This window comes from Penicillium hordei (assembly GCF_028827395.1).
Source record: "Penicillium hordei strain IBT 12815 chromosome Unknown utg000003l_segment0_segment0, whole genome shotgun sequence".
Lineage (NCBI taxonomy): Eukaryota > Fungi > Ascomycota > Eurotiomycetes > Eurotiales > Aspergillaceae > Penicillium > Penicillium hordei.
The window spans coordinates 496,921-521,384 of NW_026623144.1; the positions used below are offsets into that span (position 1 = coordinate 496,921).

At 49.7% G+C, this 24,464-nt stretch overlaps 11 protein-coding genes across 11 annotated transcripts; 5 read left to right on the forward strand and 6 right to left on the reverse strand.

Moving 5' to 3' along the window:
- Positions 1-439: 439 nt before the first annotated feature.
- On the forward strand, positions 440-1,687 carry N7537_005426 (NMT1/THI5 family protein; the record flags this gene model as incomplete). Its single annotated transcript, XM_056896483.1, has 4 exons — positions 440-474; positions 571-742; positions 794-943; positions 1,016-1,687. 4 exons carry the CDS (start codon positions 440-442, stop codon positions 1,685-1,687), a joined length of 1,029 nt encoding a protein of 342 aa, XP_056752268.1.
- Positions 1,688-2,028: 341 nt separating this feature from the next.
- Positions 2,029-3,276, reverse strand: N7537_005427 (uncharacterized protein; the record flags this gene model as incomplete). Its single annotated transcript, XM_056896484.1, has 1 exon — positions 2,029-3,276. One exon carries the CDS (start codon positions 3,274-3,276, stop codon positions 2,029-2,031), a length of 1,248 nt encoding a protein of 415 aa, XP_056752269.1.
- Positions 3,277-3,884: 608 nt separating this feature from the next.
- On the forward strand, positions 3,885-4,820 carry N7537_005428 (COG2 family protein; the record flags this gene model as incomplete). The annotated part of the gene is made up of 2 exons (XM_056896485.1): positions 3,885-3,899; positions 3,948-4,820. 2 exons carry the CDS (start codon positions 3,885-3,887, stop codon positions 4,818-4,820), a joined length of 888 nt encoding a protein of 295 aa, XP_056752270.1.
- A 172-nt stretch (positions 4,821-4,992) lies between these two features.
- Positions 4,993-6,017, reverse strand: N7537_005429 (mitochondrial 54S ribosomal protein uL1m; the record flags this gene model as incomplete). The annotated part of the gene is made up of 3 exons (XM_056896486.1): positions 4,993-5,085; positions 5,141-5,705; positions 5,779-6,017. The coding sequence occupies 3 exons, from the start codon at positions 6,015-6,017 to the stop codon at positions 4,993-4,995; spliced, it is 897 nt and encodes a 298-aa protein (XP_056752271.1).
- Positions 6,018-6,174: 157 nt separating this feature from the next.
- Positions 6,175-8,444, forward strand: N7537_005430 (glutamate--tRNA ligase GUS1; the record flags this gene model as incomplete). The annotated part of the gene is made up of 3 exons (XM_056896487.1): positions 6,175-6,435; positions 6,508-6,893; positions 6,950-8,444. 3 exons carry the CDS (start codon positions 6,175-6,177, stop codon positions 8,442-8,444), a joined length of 2,142 nt encoding a protein of 713 aa, XP_056752272.1.
- Positions 8,445-10,190: 1,746 nt separating this feature from the next.
- Positions 10,191-13,381, forward strand: N7537_005431 (putative plasma membrane H(+)ATPase; the record flags this gene model as incomplete). Its single annotated transcript, XM_056896488.1, has 4 exons — positions 10,191-10,596; positions 10,643-10,866; positions 10,927-11,625; positions 11,675-13,381. The coding sequence occupies 4 exons, from the start codon at positions 10,191-10,193 to the stop codon at positions 13,379-13,381; spliced, it is 3,036 nt and encodes a 1,011-aa protein (XP_056752273.1).
- Positions 13,382-14,099: 718 nt separating this feature from the next.
- N7537_005432 (glycoside hydrolase family 18 protein) lies at positions 14,100-15,905 on the reverse strand (the record flags this gene model as incomplete). The annotated part of the gene is made up of 5 exons (XM_056896489.1): positions 14,100-15,369; positions 15,425-15,552; positions 15,611-15,624; positions 15,679-15,741; positions 15,797-15,905. The coding sequence occupies 5 exons, from the start codon at positions 15,903-15,905 to the stop codon at positions 14,100-14,102; spliced, it is 1,584 nt and encodes a 527-aa protein (XP_056752274.1).
- A 513-nt stretch (positions 15,906-16,418) lies between these two features.
- On the reverse strand, positions 16,419-17,281 carry N7537_005433 (uncharacterized protein; the record flags this gene model as incomplete). Its single annotated transcript, XM_056896490.1, has 2 exons — positions 16,419-16,549; positions 17,092-17,281. The coding sequence occupies 2 exons, from the start codon at positions 17,279-17,281 to the stop codon at positions 16,419-16,421; spliced, it is 321 nt and encodes a 106-aa protein (XP_056752275.1).
- A 1,992-nt stretch (positions 17,282-19,273) lies between these two features.
- Positions 19,274-20,479, reverse strand: N7537_005434 (uncharacterized protein; the record flags this gene model as incomplete). The annotated part of the gene is made up of 3 exons (XM_056896491.1): positions 19,274-19,871; positions 19,937-20,285; positions 20,440-20,479. The coding sequence occupies 3 exons, from the start codon at positions 20,477-20,479 to the stop codon at positions 19,274-19,276; spliced, it is 987 nt and encodes a 328-aa protein (XP_056752276.1).
- Positions 20,480-20,777: 298 nt separating this feature from the next.
- N7537_005435 (PQ-loop repeat-containing protein) lies at positions 20,778-21,869 on the reverse strand (the record flags this gene model as incomplete). Its single annotated transcript, XM_056896492.1, has 4 exons — positions 20,778-21,318; positions 21,374-21,589; positions 21,639-21,758; positions 21,826-21,869. 4 exons carry the CDS (start codon positions 21,867-21,869, stop codon positions 20,778-20,780), a joined length of 921 nt encoding a protein of 306 aa, XP_056752277.1.
- Positions 21,870-22,410: 541 nt separating this feature from the next.
- Positions 22,411-23,721, forward strand: N7537_005436 (uncharacterized protein; the record flags this gene model as incomplete). The annotated part of the gene is made up of 1 exon (XM_056896493.1): positions 22,411-23,721. The coding sequence occupies one exon, from the start codon at positions 22,411-22,413 to the stop codon at positions 23,719-23,721; it is 1,311 nt and encodes a 436-aa protein (XP_056752278.1).
- Between the last annotated feature and the right edge of the window lie 743 nt (positions 23,722-24,464).

Genomic DNA, 24,464 nt, shown 5'->3' on the forward strand with positions numbered 1-24,464 from the left:
CCGCGGGGTTGCAGGACAAAGTCCTCGCTACGATGAAGAGATGGATCAAGGTATTTGTTCGTATAACAGTCGTTGCCACCGCATGACAGGTGTTCGGTTCAGTCAGTTGATTGGGGAGAACTATAACCCTATACAGATCTCCGAGCATATCGTCTGGAGTCTGTATGGTTTCTTCTCATATCAACTGATTAACCGTTCTGAGATTATACTGTCAAAACTTGATCTAGACAATACTAGCGAAAGGACATGCGTGACTTTTGATTGTTCCCCTGTTTTGTGTTTTGTGTCTAGCTCTGCTCATGCTGTACTATGCTGTTGACTGTTCAATTGAATACATAGATTGAATGGAACACAGCATGGACGGAGTAGAGATGGATCCTTTCTCTCTTGGCATGCTGACCCAATTGAAGTATTCAAATAGCTTGATCGTTCTGCCATCATGTCTACCGACAAGATTACTTTTTTGACCAACTGGTATGCTGATATTGTCCCAGAACCTGAGCTTTTGAGCCCTCTTGTGCTCGATGCTCCATCTTGGTAGTCAGACTTGGCTAAGTTATTTCTTTCAAGGCACGCCACCCCGTACCACGCCCCCCTCTACCTCGCTCAGGCCAGAGGCTACTTCAAGGATGAAGGTCTCAAGGTCGCTCTCCTCGAGCCCAATGACCCCTCAGACGTCACCGAGATCGTCGGAAGCGGCAAGGTCGACATGGGCTTCAAGGCCATGATCCACACCCTGGCGGTTCGTGTTCCTTACCGAGAAACAACAAACACATACTAATACTATATCCAGGCCAAGGCCCGCGACTTCCCCGTGACCTCCATTGGCTCCCTCCTCGACGAGCCCTTCACCGGAGTCGTGTACCTTAAGTCCAGCGGAATCACCGAGGACTTCCGCTCGCTGAAAGGCAAGCGCATCGGCTACGTCGGCGAGTTCGGCAAGGTATGATTTCCCCCGTCACCCTTCAAGTCACCCTTCAACACAATCCGCCAAACAGACCCTAACAACCCCCAGATTCAAATCGACGAACTCACCAAGTACTACGGCATGACCGCAGACGATTACACCGCCGTCCGCTGCGGAATGAACATAACCAAAGCAATCATCAACGGCACCATCGACGCGGGCATCGGTCTGGAGAACGTTCAAATGGTCGAGCTCGAAGAATGGCTAGCGGGCCAAAACCGACCTCGCACCGACGTCCAAATGCTCCGCATCGACCAGCTCGCCGAACTAGGCTGCTGCTGCTTCTGCTCGATCCTATACATCGCGAACGATGCCTTCATCGCCGCGAACCCGGAGAAGGTTGCCGCCTTCATGCGCGCCGTGAAGCGCGCCACCGACGATGTCCTTGCTGACCCTGCGGCCGCGTATGCGGAGTACATTGACGTCAAGCCGATCATGGGCACTGATGTTAACCGTAAGATCTTTGAGCGGTCGTTTGCTTACTTCTCGCGGGATTTGAAGAATGTTCAGCGTGATTGGACTAAGGTCACCAACTATGGAAAGAGATTGGGGATCTTGAATGAGGATTTCGTCGCCAATTATACCAATGAGTTCCTTTCTTGGGGACTTGATGCTGATTCTACTGATCCTATTGGTGATCAGAAGCGTATGGCGGCGTTGCAGCAGGAGGTTGCTGCTGATGGTGGTTATAAGCGCCTCGAGGTTAAGGCTTCCGCTTAGGTTGGGCTTGGCCTCTACCTGCTCCATGGCTCTCTTTTGAGATGATGTTTGTCATAGGCTTCACTCTTTAGCCTCTGTTGCTTGAGTCAAATTGGATCAATTGCCATATTGGTATATCATTTGTGCCGTAAATGATGTAGTGATCTTCATAGTTATCTTGATTTTTAAAAAAGTATAACAATAGTATACCTGTAGAGTCTACAAAGCGACATTTCCAAAGAAAGAACCTTATATCCATAGAAAAGCAACGTGTTGACAGCATGATGAATATTTCCAAGGTCGTTAAAATCAAAGTCATTATCATATCTCATAAGGTATCATGATACAAGCCCTAGTCATCATCAAACTACAGTTGACGGCGCAGCCTCACTCCCTGAACGGTCAAGCATAGCTCGTAGCCGACCCTCTGCGGACTCCAAAGCAGGGCTAGATTCCGGCCCAGCGATACTTGCAGTCCACTTCAGCCAGCCAAGGAGGGATTGTATGATTTCCGGACCAGAGTTTCCCGCGTCAGGTAAACCCTCACCTGCCAGAGCAGATTGCGGGAGAATATTGGGTGCAGTGGAGGACCCATCATTTGCAATCACCTCTAGATGAACCTCTGACACTACAGCGGGAGTGGCCATCTGAGATGACTGCTGTTCGCCACTGCTAGCAGCAGCATTCTTTGCTAGTAGATCACGACCGCTATGCTTGGGTCTCGATGCGAATTCGCGCGTGAAAGGTGTCGAAGCTATGGTCTCCGGCGCAATAGCCAAAACAGTTTCCGTCTCGGAGGTCATGGCAGGAAACAATGGAGAATGGGGTTGTCTCTGAGTTGTCTGGCCAGGGGCAGCATTCTGTTCCATCATAGACGCAGTATGCCTCAGATTTTCTAGATACCGATGAAAGGAGAACGGATGCATGTCACGAGCCAGATCAATCGGACTAGCCTCATCCTCAACAATGACCGCATTGTTGTCATCGACAGGCCGTTCCTCATTAGGCCTAGCCTCCTCGACGGGTCCCAGTGGACTTGACGGAGCACAAATCTCACCCAAGGGGGCGATATGACTACCATACTCATTGGAAAGACTGAGCTTGCTCCGCCCACAGATCTCAGCAATGGAGTCCAGAGTTCCACGGATATCAGGCTCGATGGCCTGCAGTATACTCTCGATACTAAAGTCCTTGTCTGTCGGAAACATGACATCAGATTGTGACGGAGGAGCCGAGCTCCTCGAACCCGAGAATGAGAGGAACCGAAGCGGAGACATAGTAGACGGTCGTGTAGGCCTATCCGGCGCATCTCCCGAATACGCCCTGACAAGCACGGGGCGTGTAGCGAGTGTCGACGAGTGTCTTCCAGGGGGATTGTCACGGACGGGACGGGGTGTAGATCTCGGGAAACCGTTGATCTGGCGCATAGCGGTGGTACGATATGCTGCAGCGGGGTCCTCGGTGACGGACTCACGGCGCTGATTAGGCTGGTGTGAGGGGCCTGCAGCAAACACGGCTGGAGGCGCGTGGGTTGGGGATAGTAGTCGGGAGCATCCTTGCCGAGGCAGAGAAGATGACGGCCTTGTACTAGGTAGTGTATCTGACTTCATGATCTGTATCTGTACCTGTTTGGGTAGCGCACAGCTACGTGTTATGCAGGAGACAGCGCAGACAACCCCGCTCTTAGAGGGCACAGCACAGGACTCTTAGAGGATTAGCTTTACTTCACGAGGGGGATTTATCCACGTCGCATACAACGTGTATTCTCCGGCATTCGTTTAGCGGTTTGTTTTGGATGTCAATCATCCGAGCGGGGGGAATGGGTAAGCTTCTTAAGGGCCTTGGATGCCCGGACCACTTAGGATGTAAAGGTGGTTCAGGTACCGGGTACACTACTAGTACACTCTACTAGTATGTTGTACACTAATTGGAAGTTTAACATTCTTCGCAGGATCATCAAGCCAAAACCAAAGGTAAAAACCCAAAAAGATGGCTCTGCCGCGATTTGAACGCGGGACCCCCCCGTTGGCACTGATTAGTACGAGCGGGATGCCTTAACCACTGGGCCACAAAGCCAAAGCAATGCCTGAAATCTCCAAATATGGTCTCTTAAGCACCACTAGTGGAAGCCATATCGGGACATACACTACACGGCACCATCACCACGTTGCCCCCAAGTGTTCCTTTATCCATTGCCCACGCTCTAACCGGACGCACCATGAATCGGTTCCAAGTATGAACTCATGTGACTCATATTGATACCTCGTCTGACCTGCTATAGTTCGGCGACTCCGACGGGTCTGTCTCCGACTTTGATGAAGACCCATCCGGCCTCCCCTTCCCGGAACCGCTATCCCGCACCTCATTCCTCGCCCCTGACTTCGATCCAGCCACCTTCCTATCGTCATTGACGAACCGACATCAGAGCCTTGAGGATCTCCGGCAGGAATTGCGGGGACTAGAGCAATTATTGAACAAGGAGCTGTTGGATCTTGTGAATGAGAACTACCAGGACTTTCTCTCGTTAGGCAGCGCGCTTCGCGGGGGAGAGGAGAAGGTTGAAGGTGTGAAAGTCGGCGTGCTTTCTTTCCAGCGCGACGTGAAAGCTATCCGCGATAAGGTCGAGGCGCGACGTCAGGAAGTGGAAGAGCTATTGGATGAGAAACGGCGGCTACGGACGAATGCCGACATTGGCAAAGATCTGTTGGACTATGCGGATCGGGTGGAGGAATTGGAATACCGGTTGATGATCGAGGACAAACCATTGCAAGAACATGTCACATCAGATGAATCGGATACGGAGTCTGATCTGTACAGCGGGGAGAGCGAAGATAGCGATGACGATGAGCTAGCGGATGGCACACCTGCAATTTCGTTGAAGAGGATGGAACGCCATGCGCAGAAGTTTGTCTATTTGGCTTCGATAGCTGCTCGGGTTGGCGAGAAGCATCCATTCCTTCTTGCTCAGCAACCACGAGTCGCAAAGATCAAGTCCACAGTACTCCTGGATCTTAAGACTGCTTTGGAGCAGGCCACCGCGGCGAGTGAGAAACAAGGCAAACGCGACGCTAGAACAATGGCAGTTCTGCGTCTCTACGAGCTTATGGGCGAGGATGTCAGTGCCGTCGCCGCGCTGAAGAACCTCAAGGTGTAAAAACAACGTGCTTCGTCCTGAAAATTGGCAATGTGCACTGGTCTGCATACATAGCGTCGGCGTTTGGTCTTATAAAGTTCTAATTCAACAATGATACCATGATACACCATGTCCTTTCCTAATAAAACAATAAATTTGTACACGCCAAAGGATATAGAGAAAATTGAGTATGTTACATGCCCTTCAGGGCGGAGGTTGGGGGTGAGGCGTCGGAGCGGAACTCGCCGTTGAGAGAGAATCCGGGTCCGTTCGTGGAGCTCAGAACCTGATGGTGTTGTTAGAAGCTGGTTTGCCCGAAAAAGATTAATTAAAGTACTGACCACCTCGTAGACTTCCTTGTTGACACGGTCGGTCAGCGCGGAAGCATCCTTCTTAATCTGGTCAAGGGTCACGCGCATGTTATCGCGCAATTGCTCCGGAGAGAAGCCCAATTGCCCGACAGGCAGACGGATAACGGCATCACGCTCACGGTACACAGTACCACCACGGAGCATTTCTACTCGCGCAGCCACATCTTCCACAACGGTACCAGTCTTCGCACTAGGCATCAAACCGCGAGGACCGAGGATACGACCCAGTGCGGCCTTGTTCAGGGCCGGCAAACTGTCCGGGTGGGCGAGACAGCGATCAAACTCAATAGTGCCTGCCTTGACAGCATCGAACACTTCTTGTTCACCGACAAGAACGGCACCAGCGGCAAGCGCTTCCTTGGCTGCTTTCGAACCGGGAGGACAGATGACACAGATGCGGGATTCGGTCTGGACGGCGTGGGGGAATCGGAGCATGTTACGGATGACGGGACCGTCGCGCTTTGTCCGCAGTCGGATGTGCAGTTCGTATTTTTGGATAGAGGGTTCGCGACCGACTTCGATGGCCCGGATATATCTGCAGAAAGGAAGTTGTCAATTGATGACCCGGCCATTGACTGACGTCTCCATGTCAGATGCTCAGTACATACCGCATAGCATCACACAGGGAATACTGCGGCATATCTTTCAAATTGATTTGCCGGAACTCCTGGGGTCCTTTTCGGCTCTTGGTAGGCTGCTCTTTCCCCTTCTTTGGCTTGGTCTTGAGACCTCGGACCTGCTGGAAAGTCGAAAGAGAGGGAGCGATCAAGGTATTGCGCAGCGGATTCCGGCATGATGAGAGGATTCCGCGTGCTGCAGTGGGCAGTACCGAGCCGGAGGACGACATGTTGACAGGCGTTGATTCGAGCTGATCGACTGGATGAAGCAATTGTTTTCTGCCGGAAAGCTGTCGGGCTCGGAGAAACGTGGCTCCGGACGGACTGTAGATAATGACTCTGCCCCTCCAGAAATTCACATTGCTTCCCACACTACACTTCTGCGCAATGTCTCAGTACGAGTTGAAAGTGGCCACTCGTGGCAACCACGCGGCACTTCTGCCGGCGGTTCTCACCGTCACCTCCATCAATGAGGCCCGCCCCAACCCCGTCGTCAAGATCACCTACGAGGACACTGCTCTTCTCCAGGATGGCGACAAGGCCATTGTCCAACTCACCGGTGGCTCCAACTCTGTCTTTGGTACTGCCAATGTCATCCAGGAGCTTACTACACAGTTCCCTTACCTGGTTGGCAAGGATTCCAAGGTGGTGAGTTAACACTACTACCCCGCGGTCGAGTCATTCTTTTGGAAAAGGAATGTCCCTAACATCACGCAATAGGAGGCCGAGTGGATCTCTCAGTTGGATTCCCTGACCACCCTCGACTTCAAGGCCCTCGATCCCGTGCTCCAGCGCCTTGACGCCCACCTCCTCATGCGCTCGTTCGTCGTCGGATACTCTCTGTCTACCCCCGACATCGCCCTTTGGGGTGCTCTCCGTGGTAACCGCGTCGCCGTTGCGGCCCTGAAGAAGGCATCCCTTGTCAACCTTACCCGTTGGTATCGGTTCTTGGAGGAGCTTTGCCCCTGGGCTTCCGCCGCTGTGGAATCTATGAACGCAGTTGCCAAGGAGAAGAAGGTGGCCAAGTCCAAGGAGGGTGCCAGTTACGACATTGCACTCAAGAACACTGAGAACGGCGTTGTTACCCGCTTCCCCCCCGAGCCTTCGTATGTTGTGACCGCATGGTTTTCTCTATTCTTAAGACTAATATGGTTCATTCTAGTGGATACCTCCACATTGGTCACGCCAAGGCCGCTCTTCTCAACGACTACTTTGCGCATGAGAAGTACAACGGTACTATGCTTCTCCGATTCGACGACACCAACCCTTCCAACGAGAAGCAAGAGTTCGAGGACGCCATCGTGGAGGACCTTGCGCTCATGGGCATCAAGCCCAACAAGATGACCTACACTAGTGACTACTTCGACGAGTTGTACGATCACTGCATCAAGATCATCAAGCAGGGCGACGCCTACGCAGATGATACTGATAAGGAAACTATGGCCGCTCAGAGATGGGATGGCTTGCCTAGCCAGCGTCGCGATCTTTCCCCCGAGGAGAGTTTGGCGCGCTTGGAGGAGATGAAGAACGGCACCCCCGAGGGTCTTCGTTGGTGCATCCGTGCTAAGATCTCTTTCGACTGCCCTAACAAGGCTATGCGTGACCCCGTCATCTACCGCTGCAACCCCGCGGTCCACCACCGCACCGGTAGCAAGTGGAAGATCTACCCGACCTACGACTTTGCCTGCCCTATTGTTGACTCGATGGAGGGTGTCACCCACGCTCTGCGTACTATCGAGTACCGCGACCGCAACCCCCAGTACCAGTGGATGCTGGACACTATGAAGATGCGCAATGTGCAGGTGTGGGATTTCGCCCGCATGAACTTCGTTCGCACTCTTCTTTCCAAGCGTAAGCTCACCAAGCTGGTCGAGACTGGTCTTGTTTGGGGTTGGGATGATCCTCGCTTCCCTACCATCCGTGGTATTCGTCGTCGCGGTATGACCATTCCTGCTCTCCGGGAGTTCATCCTCAAGCAGGGTCCCTCCAAGGCTGTGACCAACTTCGACTGGGGCCTTATCTGGGCTACCAACAAGAAGTACATTGACCCTATTGCCCCGCGTCACACCACCATCTTCAACAAGAATGTTGTCAAGACTACTGTCACGGGTGGCCCTGCTACCCCTTACTCCGAGGAGAAGCCTCGACACATCAAGAACGCCGCCGTCGGCATGAAGAAGGTTGTCTACAGCAGCTCGATCATCCTTGAGCAGGAGGATGTCAAGCTGTTCAAGCCTGACGAGGAGATCACCCTTATGAACTGGGGTAACGCCATCGTCCGCAAGGTTATTACCAATGCCGAGACCGGTATCATCACCGATCTTGAGCTTGAGCTGCACATGGCTGGTGATGTCAAGAAGACCGAGAAGAAGGTTACTTGGCTTGCCACCGAGGGACAGGACCTTGTCCCTGTCGAGCTGGTCGACTTCGACCACCTGCTGACCAAGGACTCCCTCGGCGAGGATGACGTTCTGGAGGACTACCTCAACAAGCACACCGAGTTCCGCGAGGAGGGTCTGGCTGATTGCAACGTTGCCGATCTCAAGGAGAGCGACATCATTCAGTTCGACCGCAAGGGCTACTACCGTGTTGACCGTGCTTACTCTCCTGGTAAGCCTGCGGTCTTCTTCAACATTCCTTCCGGCAAGTCCAAATAGATCCTGTGTTATTATGTGTATCATGTTTTACGAGTGATCTATGAAACGAATGAAAGATATTTATATGCTTCCACTTCATGTTCAGCAAAACGAATATGGATAGAGAAGGAGCTCCGCGCGCTGAGCTTCACGGAGTCACATGGGGGTTAAAAATAACTGTATTTTGATGGAAGAAGGGACAGTAGGTACTCGCCGGGAAGCGGGTTGAGAATTGAAGAAACAAAGTTCGAAGTGCGAGAAAAATCCGGGTATATATAACCTCTTTACTTCATCCCAAGTTGGTTGTCTGCTCCTGCAGTTTTACGATGGCTTTTGCCCGGATCCCTAGGCCTTTTACTCACCAATTAACGAACTACACCAGACAGCTGTCCCATCCCGAGGTCCATGTTTCCGTCATGCCCACTGTGCCGACTATCTACCCATGTCATACGAAGGGTTGGTCGGATGGAAGGGTAAATCGTGGCATTATATACCGTGGCGCATGCGGCTGCTAGGGGGCATCTTTTATTTGGACATTTGGGCGGGATTGTACTACAGGCAGGGAAAGTGGCATACAATGATTGGTCTGGGAGTGCTGTTTGGAGTTGTCGAGGACGCCTTATAATGGCCTTTGTAGGGCTGAATACGGTCACGTGCGGTCAAGTCCATCGCAACGATCTTTCTGGGTAAGTTGTTCATTACCATGCTTCTTATACTTCCCATATGTCAGACCACCTGGTTCAATTCCCGACCATTCGATTTCTCCAGACGAATGATGAAATTGGGGTGGAATGGATGTAACTTCCGCCGGCCGGCTGTCAGCGGAATGGGCCAGCATGACGTCGAGGACTACATGCATGCATTCAATTGACATCCGGACAGCCGCTCGCCCAATACAGTAGGAACGGGCCTAGCTAATCCGTCCACCTATGCTTGAATGGCTTTCTCGGTTGCTTCCAGTTCATGGCTTTCGGGCGGCCACGATATTCAACGCCGAATGATTGTCCCGGGATAGCTGGGTGCACTGGTTGATGGTGACCCCCACATGACACAGTTTATATCTGTAATATTTTCAGTATAGCACAATATTCTGCACTCACAGACACACACCCTAACCTCCTTTCCCAGTCGCTTTGTTCTAGCCCTTGCCGAGGTAGACCTTCCATGATCCATAGGTGAATGCCTTATTGTCTCGACGTCAATTCGGGTACCTGCCTCCTTACTGGACTCTTTCGACCTTGGACCGAGTGAATATCCTTAGGGTTCCTCTGGATTGGTCGAGCCAAATTTGCATGCATCAAAACCCAGCGGGAGTTCTTCGGGTTGTCCGCGGCTCGTCCCTTTCGAGACCTGGTTTCCCGGATTCATAATCCTCGAAGTACCGAAGAGGGAGACCAAAACGTGAGCAAGCATACATTTGTGGACATGAGCTTTCTCTCCCGGGAACTTCCTAGCTCGACGTCAGCATGATTTACTTTAGAAAGGAAGATGTCGTTACGCCAGCAGCTCTTTTCCTTTCTACTCAAGATAATATTGCGATTGTCTCAAATTCCTGTCATCCTGCAGGTCGTCCTGAGGTGCGAATAGAACATTGGAAAAACTCATTTCCTTTAGTACCATTGTTTCTTCATTTCTATATCCCTTTTGCTTCGTTCATTCGTTCCTAATTATAATCAATAATCTTGTCTTCTTTGACAGGTATGCTTCTACCTGTGCTTTCCATTTTTCTCTCTCGAAATGACTGTTAACTGACTTGTAAAGCCAGATATGGCCGGTGAGGCCAAAGCCGAGCGTGCCGACGTTCGCCGCCGCAGCTCACGTATCTCTCGTGCATCTCTCAGCGGGGACTGGAACAATCTAGACGAGTATGGCAAGCTCGTCAAATACGTGTCGACGTTCCGCGATGCCAATGCGGCGGATGAAGAGGAAGGCGAACTAGTGGAGAAACGAGTCTGGTATGCTCCGTGGAAGAAGCGAAAGGTCCGCGTTAAAAGGGTCGAGGGGGAAACCGGCAAGTTTCCTGATGAGTGGACCATGACGGATGTCCGAGAGGGACTTTCTAGTCATGAAGTTCCACTACGTCGTCGTCGGGCTGGATGGAATGAGTTGACATCTGAGAAGGAGAATCCTATTGCTAAGATCCTTTCTTACTTCCAGGGTCCAATTCTCTATGGTGAGTCCAAATCGCTTCTTTTGACTACCATGCTGACTTAGCATAGTGATGGAGTTGGCTGCTTTGCTTGCTGCTGGTCTAGAGGACTGGGTTGACTTTGGTGTCATCATTGGTATTCTGTGTCTGAACGCGGCAGTGGGCTGGTATCAAGAGAAGCAGGCTGCTGATGTGGTTGCGAGTCTCAAGGGTGACATTGCTCTGCGTGCGCAGGTTATTCGTGATAGCACTCAACAAGAATGTCTTGCTCGGGAGTTGGTTCCAGGTGATGTCGTAAGTATATCTTGGAGGGCCCCAACATCAGTATATATCAGAGTCTAATGAATAATGTAGGTCATTATCGGTGAAGGTCAAGTCGTGCCTGCGGACTGCAGGGTTATATGTGACATCAAGGATGAACATGGCTGGGAAGAATTCAACCAGCTTCAAGAGCAGGGTATGCTCGGTGGAGGGTCCGAGTCTGAGGAAGAGGATGACCCAACCAAGACCGACAAGAAGAAGGACGAAGACGATGGCAAGGCTAAGGAGCACGACGAACACCAGGCCAAGAAGGCTCGCAGGCGTGGTTATCCTATTCTGGCCTGTGATCACTCTGCTATCACGGGCGAATCGCTAGCCGTGGATCGTTATATGGGGGACATGATCTTCTATACGACTGGCTGCAAGCGTGGGAAGGCCTATGCAGTCGTTCAAACGGGTGCGAGGACTTCCTTCGTTGGCCGCACTGCAAGTATGGTGCAGTCTGCTAAAGGCGCAGGGCACTTCGAACTTGTCATGGACAATATCGGAACATCGCTCTTGATTCTTGTTATGGCCTGGATACTCGCAGCGTGGATTGGTGGATTCTTCCGTCATATTCCTATCGCTTCGCCTGGTCAGCAGACCTTGCTTCACTATACTCTGTCTTTGTTGATCATTGGTGTACCTGTCGGCTTGCCTGTTGTCACCACTACCACCATGGCTGTTGGCGCTGCCTATCTGGCAAAAAAGAAAGCTATTGTGCAAAAGCTGACTGCAATTGAATCACTTGCCGTAAGTCTGCATCATATTGGACTGCCGGCAAATACTAACAGCGAAATAGGGTGTTGACATTTTGTGTTCCGATAAGACCGGTACTCTGACGGCAAACAAACTGAGTATTCGGGATCCTTATGTGGCTGAAGGTGTCGATGTTGACTGGATGTTCGCCGTTGCTGCTCTTGCATCCTCACACAACATTGAATCTCTCGATCCGATTGACAAGGTGACAATCTTGACGCTGAGGCAGTACCCAAGAGCACGAGAAATATTGCGACGGGGTTGGTCAACTGAAACCTTCACCCCCTTTGATCCAGTTTCAAAACGCATCGTCACTATTGCCACCTGTGATGGCATTCGGTATACCTGCACCAAAGGCGCTCCGAAAGCCGTCCTTCAATTGACAAGCTGCTCCAAGGAGACTTCTGACTTGTACAAGGCCAAAGCCCAAGAATTTGCGCATCGAGGCTTCCGCTCTCTCGGTGTTGCCGTTCAAAAGGAAGGCGAAGACTGGGCTTTGCTTGGAATGCTGCCCATGTTTGATCCGCCCCGAGAAGACACCGCTCAAACTATCAGCGAAGCACAGAACCTCGGAATCAGCGTCAAGATGCTCACCGGTGATGCTATTGCTATTGCGAAAGAAACGTGTAATATGTTGGCTTTGGGCACCAAGGTGTATAACTCCGACAAGCTAATTCACGGTGGTTTGAGTGGTGCTATGGCTAGTGATCTTGTTGAAAAAGCGGACGGCTTTGCCGAGGTGTTCCCAGAACACAAATATCAAGTCGTACAAATGCTACAAGAACGGGGACACTTGACTGCGATGACAGGTGATGGCGTAAATGACGCACCATCTCTGAAAAAGGCTGATTGTGGTATTGCCGTCGAAGGTGCTTCGGAAGCCGCGCAGTCTGCATCAGACATCGTGTTCCTGGAGCCTGGACTGTCGACTATCATTGATTCTATCAAGGTCGCACGTCAAATCTTCCATCGCATGAAGTCATACATTCAGTACCGCATTGCGCTATGCTTACACCTTGAGATCTACCTTGTGACTTCGATGATCATCCTCAATGAAAGCATCCGTGTCGAGCTTATTGTCTTCCTGGCATTGTTCGCCGATCTTGCGACCGTTGCGGTAGCCTATGACCATGCATCCTTCGAGTTGCGACCTGTTGAGTGGCAACTTCCCAAAATCTGGTTCATTTCCTCTGCTCTTGGTGTGCTTCTCGCTTTGGGTACGTGGGTTATTCGAGGCAGTATGTTCCTGAACTCCGGAGGTATTATCCAAAACTGGGGATCTATTCAAGAAGTCCTCTTTTTGGAAGTGGCGCTCACGGAGAATTGGCTTATTTTTGTCACTCGTGGCATCGATACATGGCCATCTATCCATTTAGTAACCGCGATCCTCGGCGTCGACATTTTGGCTACTATCTTCTGTCTGTTTGGTTGGTTTACCAACGAAAACATGAGGACCAAGCCCGCAGATAAGTTTGTCGAGACCAGGAATGGCTGGACTGATATTGTCACTGTCGTACGCATCTGGGGTTATTCACTTGGTGTGTCGATCGTTATCGCTCTGGTATACTTCATCTTGAACAAGATCAAGTGGCTCGATAACTTAGGTCGTGTCCAGCGCGACAAAGGGGAGGTCAAAATCGAGAATATACTTGCTCACTTCTCTCGTCTTACCGTTGAGTATGAGGAAGGGGGTGTGCCGAAGGGTCGGTTCTCTTTGGCTACAAGCAAGGAGGAAGAGGAGGCTGAGTAAAGGGGTTTGATATCAAATGGAAGGTATGAAGCCCGAAGTTAATCATGATTGGATGTTGAAAGGCTTTTTTTTTGTTCTGTTCCTGGCCTACTTAGGTATTGTCGACGGTGATGACCGTTATCATTATGGCGTGTTCTCAGGGGTTGGGGGGCAACTTACAAGAGCACGAGGGTCTCTATGTTAACCTCTAATGAGTTGAATGGAATGTGCTTGCAAGTATCCTAATAGCACTGAAATACGTCTAATTTTTTCGTATCTTTTAATTCAATCATTTATTACGGATGGAGACCATTTGACAATACGTTGGTAGATAAATAAAAACGAGCTACACTCCTCATTCCACTATTGCCCAGATGTATTCATCGCATGACAGAATGAAATTACTGTAATTCCATTTGGAGAAAGCACAAAGCAACACAGATAGTGTAATATTCCAAGGACCGAAAAGACAAAATTAAATATTGGGTATCATATAAAGGAGGGTAAGCCCTAAAATTGGGTGGGTTTAAACCAATGAAGTCGAAGGGTATAAAATGTGATCAAAAAATCAGAAAGGATGGAAGCGCAGCGGGTCCGAAATAACGTCAAATTCATCGTGAAGGTTCTTCATATGCGCTGAACAGTCTTACCATGGATGTACATGGTAGCCGACACAAAATCCCCAAGGGTATGAGACTCAGCCCTCACAATGTCGGTCTTGACAAACAACTTCAATCGCTCAGGTACGGTGGCGCTGACCACGGTGGAGATTGTTGGTCAGGCCATGAGTGACGCCGCTAGTGATCTTGTTCGCCTTGCGGAGGCCACCTAGCAAACCTAGAAGGTCGTTACCGAGGATAGAGCTGAAAGGAATGCTGTCCGGATCATCTTCGGAGTCATCTTCAGTCGAGGTTGGAGCCGCAGTTGAAGTTGGAGCCGTAGTCGAGCTAAGAGCCGTAGTCGAGCTTGGAGCCTCAGTTGTCTGAGCAGATGTGGTTGCAGCAAGAGTCGGCTTCACTTCAGTACTCTCGGGCTTGTTATCTGTGCTCGTAGTGGCTAGAGTAGTTGATGTCGCAACGGTGGGCTTCTGTTCCTTGGTGGTGGTGGTGGTGGTGGTGGCGGTTTCTTCAGCTCCCTTGGGCGAAGCAGTAACAGATGAGGAGGAGGAACCCGAGTGTGAGGAGTCGGGTGCATTGGAAAATGAAGACGTCGTCGTCGGTTTCGTCGACGTCGTTAGTGTTGTTGGCTTCGTTGAGTCAGTGGACGTAGAGGCAGGTGCCGAGGTTGACACCGGATCGGGCGACGACGAACCGGAATCATGCGCAGGGCCCAGGCTTTTTCGAACGTCCTTGATAAACCCTTCGTTACCGTAAGCCTGTGTGGCATCCCACATCATCACACCCCCAAAGCTCTCGAACTTCTTCGTGTATTCAATCACTTTGGCCAGCTCGGATGCCGGGATATACCCCGTGCTCGCCGCCGTAGTGAATGCCGGCACCCCAACAAGGACCTTTACATCTTTGTTCTTAGACACGTTCTTGGCCCAATTGTCCCACTCGTCGAAATTGTATTTGCTGCTTGAGGGGTCGGTGTTGAAGTTGTTGACCCCGCAATAGTTGTTGTAGAACTGCACCCAGATAGCGTCGATGTAGACAGGACCGTTGAGGATCTCTTTGTCTGCCTGGTCTGGGTAGGGGCATTGCGGTGCTGCCGTCAAGTAGAACTTCTGCTTGCTCTTATCTGCCTCCATTAATGAGCGCAGCTCGTTGGCAAATGGGGCCATGTGTTGGACATTGGCCTCAAAGTCGAAGTCGAACCCATCTAGGGCGACGTCACCGAAGGGACGAAGGGATTTGGAGCCATCTTGCTTGGGGCCAAAGGTCTCCCACATCAACTTCGCGCCGTCCTTGGCATCTTGTTCAGACTTGAAGCCGCCCTCGCTGTACGTGGCTCCACCGATTGAAAGAAGAATTGTCTTGTTCTTCTTTTGGCAGGTCGCGATGTCCTTACTAGGCAATATTAGCCGTCTGGTAAATTTTCCCCACAGGATCTAGCAACACTTACGCAACTGAAGGACAGTTCTTCAACTGGGTACCCTCGAAGACATCGCAGTCCTTGCTGGTAACAGATAAATCAATCTCTGGAGCGCCTCCTGGGCCATTGACCATCATGTTGAAGGCCATCGGTATCACCTGTGTCATTTTATTAGCACATCATTTCAAAGGCACTCCTTGGTGATTTGGTTCCTACATCAATGTCATCATCTAGAGGGTCTTGTTAGCTCCAAACACCACATCGGAAATACCGAGTTAACTCACTATCACAGTAGTATGCCAGAGGCTGCTGTGCCTTATCGCCCTTTCCATTAAAAGAATTTTGGCCTTCAGTGTATCTCATGTTAGTATTCACTCACCCAAACAATCAATGATCACATACCCCAGTAAACAACGATGTTGCTGGTCGAGTTTAAGTCCAGCTTCGCCTGTGCTCCTCCAATTGAAGCTAGCAAAATAGACCAAGGGAGGACACCCTGGTAGCGACGCATGGTGATAAACGCAGTACACTATGTAGTCGAGTTGTATAATTAGGTATTAAGGAATGAATTAAGATATTGGATTAGGGGGTGTATAGGGACGGAAACGACAAGGAGATGCCAGAACACCGTGCCTCATCATGAACGAGCATAGCGCATCATTAAATAGTATACGTTGTGTTTTTGTCCTCGTCATTCTCAAGGAATAATGGCCGCGTTGCCCATTCAGGTGCCTCACACCCGGTGCCCTCAGCGCATGGTATGATCCACATGTCCACGCCAGCGATCTGGGAAAAAAAGGGTTTGGAGCCATTCCTCCGCTCCAAATGTATCCAAATCGCAAGCAATATTACCAGATGATAATTTTAACAAGATTGTGGAGTGTGTGCCGGTGCCCCGGTCTACATTCCACTGTTGTCAGGGGACTGGGGGTAGATCTAAGAATGCACCGAGGGATGAGCATGTTGGGGGTGTAAAATCAAATTCTAGGCTATGGGTATTTGCCTATTTGTTAGAGATTGTATCCTATGCCGGGCTCCCGGCCATCACATGGTCAGGAGCCGCATCCCTTGTCATCTGGGTGGTCATCTTGGTGGTCATCTTGGTGGGTGGGTGGTCATCTTGATGGTCATCTCGGGAGTCATCTCGGGAGTCATCTGGGCGGTCACCATTCAGTTAAACTAGACTCTAGTAACCCTAATTTAACAACATATTCATAATTAGGCCATAAATTCTTTGGTTTGATAATGCTGTTAAATATTCAAGTTCTTGCTGAAATATCAAGGTCAGGTTCTTAAAAAAAAAATACTGATTTTAGGTGTTGATCAATATTCGCATAGCATAAGAAACGCACTGGAGCTTCGATATATATATTAGTAAATGCAACACCATAACCCGTTGACTATGAATACCTAAATATGTAAAACCCTAGATTTAGCCTACTCAGCGTTATTTGACCCTCTATTGGTCATAAATCCGAGCTATTCCGCTGGAGAATGCAAGCCACCATCACATCTAGATCTGTCCCGAACGCACTTGGGTTAGCGTCGAATACTGAAATGAGGCATTCCCACGGAAATGCTTTCGATTGCAAAAAGCAAGCTGCAAAAAAAGCTAGGATATATAACCTCCTGCCAATTTCAACCAAAAAAAAAAAAAAAAATACACAATCTTCCCAGGCATGCAACGGATCACTTACCGAAAACCCAATTCATGGAAGTGTAGCCAAACTTGTCTCGAAATCCAGCCATGGCTGGGCCAATGGTCATCCCGCTAGTTGCAGATACATCAGTCATAACATAAACATGAGAGAGACCCTCGCGAGGTCCAAAGATGCCCGGAGTCGCTTTCTCATAAGCTCTAACAGAGGCTAGGAGTGTGTCAACCATACTGCAAGTCAAAAATCGAGCAAGAGGTATCTGTAACTTCTACAACCTTCTCTACATCTTCCGCCTCGAGATCTTCAATCTAGTAAGTATCTTCCTCCTTCTACCCTTCTTCTGTTTTCGGTGTCGACCTCAGGGTAAGTCGTGCAGCTGGGTCGCAGGTATCCATGGCGATCCACCAAGCATGGTTCAAGCAATAGTGGAAGGGGTCGTGGATGACGCGTCAAAAATCACACTAATGTGAGAATCCGCTCGTTCCCATTTCTGAGATATTCAGATCGGAAGAGAAAGCTGATTCATTCCTACGGACTCATAAGAACGCTACAAACAGACGTTCAGGTGAATCAAACCACTGCCAGCGGAGTCTTATGGTCCATGGAACGCCCTAGCAAGCTTCAGAGACCGGCAAATAACACTCATCCTTCAGGCTGATGCATTTCAAGGACTTAGTCTGCTCTTCCCGCCACGTCCTGAAATCTTACATTTCCTGAAGATCTATGAAGACTGTAAGGTTGGTTCCTCGTATCCTACTTGATAGCTCTCTTCTAACGAATGAACTGTGGTCGATGTATACAGGTAGGGACACTACCCGAGGATACTGTCATTTGTCCCGACCCTGAATGAGTTTCCACAGACTGGGCCCCAAATTTCACCTACAACATAGGCCAGCAACTTATGCGGCCGACAAGACACGGGGAACATGGAAGGTCTGGAGAATTATCCATAGTCGCTCCGCCGCTCGTGCCGTTGCTCCGTTTCAGAGCAGCAATTATATTTCGTCTGCCCGCAGCATCGTCCAATAGTTATAGAGCTTGGATGGTGCTACACAGACACATACGCGCCGGTGGTCCCAGAACCCTCACTTCGAATAGCTATTCAACACAGCTAATCACTTTAATTCCGGGCACAATTTGAGGCCGAACCGCGATCTTCAATGGACTTCATAACACCCTCAAAACGGACGCCTTAGGCAGCTCCAGACGAATCGAACACCCAGGCATCGGTCAGCTCGTACTCTCGTCCGTATGTGACGTATTCTTATGTTCCAGTCAACCCGCGACGATAGGACGTCTACCGGGTATCATTGAAATGTTTTGGAAGGGAGGCTGATTTGATATCTCCCCTACGTCCGAGTGAAGGTAGCGTCAAGAGATTCATCAAGCATCGGGACTTTACTGTACAAGTGTTTCAACGGATTAATGATCCAGATCACTACCTGGCTGCTCTCTCGTGTTCACCTGTCACAGCCATGTGCAAGTTATATACGTGTCTGGCCAGATTTCCAAAGTGAGGCACTAGAACCTTGCAACTCCATTACGTTCGCCAGAGACCTAGGCTGCGACTTCTGTCGCATCACTGACCATACAGAGGCCAACTGATGGCTTCCGCAGGCCATGGCGGCGTCGCTGAACACCATATCATACATACCCAAGAGGGTAGCGGCTAATCACAGCAAGTCAGAACTGAGACTGAAAACATTAGATAGGCATATACTATCTCCTGATCTGCATTCTTGGAGATAATACTACTATGTCCCGTTGTCGGTCTTTCTCGATGCCTTTTGCATGTTTCTTTCTCTCCCACAATACTGAATGTCAGCACTAGAAAGTTGATATCACTTTAGCCATGAAGTAGAGAATAACCACCCGCCAATATAAGCAAAAGTTCTTACACAATGTTTCTGATATAACTAGAGATGTAAAATAGGTGATTTCACAAAGCTTAGCTGGATCCGCGTGTGGCCTGTGGCCGAAAGAGATACCCCTACTCAATACCAGCCTTGATCAGCTCTCAGGTATGTAGAATGGGCCTTTCTGTTCCATTTGATTCGAAATATATCATGTATCGTGGTAGAACAATTTCCGACCATGCTATCTAGGAGCATAGCACCGTATAGGTCGATGTGGCATGTCTAAAATCCACCACTGGAGGAGAGTATTACCGCGCCGCATATTGTTTATATTATGATTACTTCATGTTCAATCGGTAAGGAAACTATCTCTTGATACCAATGACACGCTGGATAGCTTCGTCATTACTCATAGCCGAGTCAATAACACCAGCCACCTTGAGCACATCGACAACACCACCGATAATCTTATCGTCGACGCCCCGTGTGGCGTTGGTGAACTTGACATCCTTAAGCCACTCCGTCGCATCCTCCTCAATATAATTGCAACCGAGCTCGCCAGTACCCAAAAGCTTCACAACATTCGCCGTATCAGCCTCGAAATCCTTGATTCCCTGATCCAGAGCCCGGAAAAGACTCTCCAAGCGCTGGTCTTGCTCAGGGTTAGGGAATAGTGCCGTAGAAGCGACAATCATCCATGAAGGCCACGGCGTGAAGATCTCGCCAATCTTCTTAAGCGGCGGGTTCGGCTTCTCAGATGTGGAGTGGAAGTAAGGCTTCGTGGTAAATTCCTCCCACATGAAGAACTCAGCGGATGGGTTCGCGGCCTCGTCAGGCTTTGACTCATCGAGGCCGGACACGCCATCCCGCAAGGGCCCGAACGGTCCCAGAGGGACGGTGGTCAAGGAGTCGGCTTTCCAGCCTTGTTGCTGGGCCAGAACAAAGGACATGATATGAGAGCCACTACAGTCGTTGTGTCAGTCTCCAAGCTATACTGTGGTTACCATGGCTCAATGTTGAGGGCTTACCTTCCCAGCCGGCTGACTCCAACTCTCTTGTCTTTCAGATCCGACACTCCATTAATCTCGTCACGATTGCGGCCCGTGACGATAGCCCAGCGCAGAGGGTTGTCTACCCAGTGACCGACGACCTTGTATCCTCCATCTGAATCTGCGGAGGTCTGGCTGGCTTGCTGCTTTCCGGCCAAGCCGGCGACCCAACCCTCGGTCAAACCGATGGCGATGTCAATTTCGTTGCCACGGAGGGATGCGATCATATGCCCCGTCCCGGAGGGGAAGGGAGTTGGGACGATTTTGAATGGGAGCGAGGCAACGGCTTGGGAACCAAGGGCGAGATGGAGTGGGGTTAGGTAGTGCTCTAGGACGCGTGAAAAGCTTATCGTTAGCTATAGTATGTATAATAGAAAGTCAAAATGACCGGCAGCCTTCGTTGAGACAAAGCGAGTAGCTTGAATATGGCAGTAATATTTTGCAGCTGATGCGGAAGGTCTGGGGAGGAAGACCTGACGTACCGGGCACATAGCCAATGCGGATTGTGGGCAGGTCAGACATTTTGCAAGTCCTAGCTGCGTTACTACGTCGGAGAATAAACAGAATAAACAACAACGGTAGATCTGTGGTTTCGTGGGGAAGAAGTTCAACAGATATCGGAGCAGAGCGGCGTTCGAAGTGACGCGGGGCAGCCCCTCACCCGACGCTCGCAATCGGAGAAGGACCGGCCAACGTTTCTTTTTGATAAAACATCATAGTATTGACATTATCTCGCTCAAATTACAGATCTATAATGCTGTTTGCCAATGCTAGCTATCTACATAAATATTGAGTCTAGCCCAAGTTCATCCTAGGTATTTTAGTCCATGCGGATATCCTTCTCGTGGTGACCCCAGCGCCCGCTCTGCTCCATAGACTCGCCTGCGGTCTGGGAGGTGGAACGGGAGTGAGAAGCGGAGAGAGGAAAAGCGTGGGATAGGGAGTTGGAGTTCGAGTGTGAGTGTGGGTTGAACGAGTTGGAGAGCGAGCTGGAGTGGGAGTGGGACGGAGTTTGAGTGGGAGTGTTTCGGGTGAAGTAATAAAACTGGAAGCCCAGGTAGAAGTCGCAAATGCACTGGAAGATACCACAGAGCTTGAATGCCCAGGGGATGGTCTCTGTGCTGTTGAAAAAGTAGCTCATCTTCATGGTATCACCGAGAATCCAAGCCGCGACGACGGAGACTCGGAAGCCCTTGCACGAGCCGGATCGGTGGTTGGCAATGATTTGAGGGATCGGGAGGGTAGCTTCGACGGCAAGTCCGCTGTAGCCAATGAGACTGATATAGAATTGCGATTGAGCGACTGGGGTCAGGTGGATGACGGTCAAGATTCCGACAAAATAAGCCAAAGACATCCAATATCTTTGAAAATGGGTAATTAGCTTTAATCGCTAAGGCCGGAGGGGCCGGAACTTACGGCTTGGTGGTCTTCCACTGCCAAAACTCATAGGGTCTCGAGGATGAACCGTCAGAGTTACCACCGCTGAAGGGTGTGTGTTCAATCCCATTCCGCACGCCGGCGGAGGGCCGATTATCGAGCGCAACCTTGAGCATCGTAATCTGTACCACGATCATGACAATTGCTTGCGTCAACAAAGTGCCTGAGTAGTGCTCGCCAAACCAAAAGAAAATCCTAACAATGTCAACATTTTGCGCCCATGCGCCGTTGATCGGGATCTTACTTCAGGATCGACGAAATCAGCATAATCAGAGGAATATCCAATGAGAAGCCCGCTGAGCTTCTTGTGCGATGAATGCTGAGGATCTGGTCGGCATAGGACGTGACGGGGGAGCTTATGAGGCTGTATATATGCATGGTAAGCACTGGGAACTTGGAGATCAATCGGGAGTTCGTTCCCGCCCACATACAAGAAAGGCGCCGCATAGTCAAAGGCAATCTGGAAAAGAGACATGACGGTGATGGGGGGTATGCACGGTCGCTATAACTGAATAAAAAAACAAAAGTCGGGTCGACGCGATTGCGTAGGAAGTTGCGTCTTGTAAGTATTCCCGACAAAGGAAAGGCGACAATGAAGAACAGGAGTCAAAGAGGGAAAAAAGGAACAAGCTTCGGGACACACGACTCGATGCGGCTTTTTCGCGGGTGCCCTGGATTATGTCAGCGTGCCGATCTCCACTTGCGGCAGGGCCCTGGAGCTGATGGGGTCAACGTGGCGTATTTCGACCAATCACATTAATCGGCGTTATTAAATTCGTCATTTGCCTATCTTGGACATGCCGAAATATAGATGGCTCAGAGTGAGATAATGAGAAGGCTATTGCCCGATCTGAGCACGTTAGTACTGTATAAAGTATCCTGACATCACAATGAACAGTCGATAGAAATATTCTTAAAGGACGACTTGTCAATTCTCCCAACCCACTTCCTGAAACAATCCAAGTTCGCCTTTACCGTCTGATTTCGCCAGTCATTAGTCTTGTTAAACGTTCAGAATGAGCAATTCTAGCAATCAAACCCCAAAGGAGATTGAGCTCCAAGATCGTGAACGTCAACTTCGAAGGCGTGAATTGGACCTTGGCCTCGAAAAGCACGAGCTTAGAATTAAACACGGCAAAGCCGAGCTCGAAAAGCATAAGCTTGCACTTCAACAACGCAAAGTGGATCTTGAAAGGCAGGAACTTGGAATTGAACAAGACAAAGCTAAACTCAAAAAGAATGAGTCCAAACTCAAAGAAACCATTGAAAAGCTCAAAGATAATGAAACCGGGTTTAACTCCGATGGACCTGATATAATCAGGCTGGCGATATCCAAGAAGTTTAGGGGTGGTATGACAGGCACAAAAGAACACAAACTCAAACAGGGTGAAGATATAAACGCCCTTCAGCGATGCCGATATGAGCGGTACGTCTACGAACAAGACCTGGAGGGGAAAGAAGATCGCTTGCCGGATTTCCTCGACGTGGAAACCGGACTCCGAGAGATTGCTCAACGGGAAATATGTTTGAGAGAACAATATGAGCAAGATCCAACCAAAGTCGAGGAAAAGTTCAAGGCCACAGAGAAGGAATTTAAACGACTTGAGTACAAGTGGGGGATGATCCGGGATTGCTTCGATGGGCCTTTAGGGCGAGCTTTTGAGTACTGGCGGTCAAATCCTAGATGGTATATGCATCGCGTTCTTCGAGAGGATTGTGCCGGGAGGGGAGGCTGCTGTGGGCGTGACTGTGGTTGTTGTCTTAATCGCAAACTTAACGAGACTCGCAGCCGTGCAGCGGGACATTGCACTGTCGAATGTGGTTGCTGTGAGAAGGCTCGGGGATATGAGCTTTCCGAGGATGACAAGAAGTACTTTTCGATACGCTATGCGGTCTCTGAGGATGGTAGGAAGGGCCTCGATCTGAAGGACCTGCGACTGAAAAACCTCGAAATGCAAAGTCTACACCAGCAACAGGCGCTTACTGAAAAAACAATAAAGGAGGATTTGATGCGATATGAGTTCTCTGATGGCGCAGTTCAAGAATTTGAACACTACATAAATGAAGCTGACATCACTGACGATGAAGCTGAATTTACCGACGATGAAGTTGAATGTACCGACGATGAGTGTCCTGCGGATGAGGAGGATCCACACTATCATCGGATCTCCCAAGCTTCGATCTGGGGTTTAGTAGACGGTAACTTTGAGAACCCGTTTGACTTGATCGATGAGGAACCGACCTGTGATCCAAAATCGCAGTTTGACGGTAGCAACCTGGTTGGCCAGGAGGAAAACGATTCAATGACAACGGAAACGGATTGGTAGTTGCCAAAAATGTTCTCTATATGGCCAGATTTTATTTCGGGTGTATTGATAAGCTTATTTGCTAACATCAATGGATGGCTGGGAGTAATGATGAAGCTTGAACTTGCTAGCTTTGAAAGGACAAATTTCCTTAATTTTGCTAAACCTCGGTTGCCTTAAGTACAAGTGTAAACTATATTAAGCGAGATACAGCGTAGCTATATGTCTATACGGTGGGCCAAACAACGACATATGTCTTCGTGTAGTCATTAGAGAGATCTCGATGGCTACTGGATATCATAAGAAGTTTGGAGGGAAGATATATAGATTGCCGAAGCGACCATGTAAAGACGGGTAGTCGACTATCGACTGAGTCAAGATACAAGCGACAAATCCCCGAGTATTATGCGGTATAAATTGTAGTGGAGTCAAAGATGATCGACATCCTATATCCTAAACGGAAGGATGGAGTGGGTTCCAATGGATTCAAAAGGGGCCAAAATCTCAGAGAGACCAATAGACTGGCTTCTCACCTAGAAGCGCAAATCTCCCTTCCCTATCAACCTTGGCGTAGCAATGGCTATCGTGTCCAGCTCGTCTTCTAGTTTCAACAGCTCAAGCGATTCGCGGACACGGTATCCCCGCAGAAATGCTTTAGTTCTTGACTCAATCTGGTTTGAAAAAGAATGATGGGTTGTCCGGCAATTGTGGTGAATGAAAATTGCGTCAACACTTTCTTTGTATTCCCTTTTCGGAGGACGTTG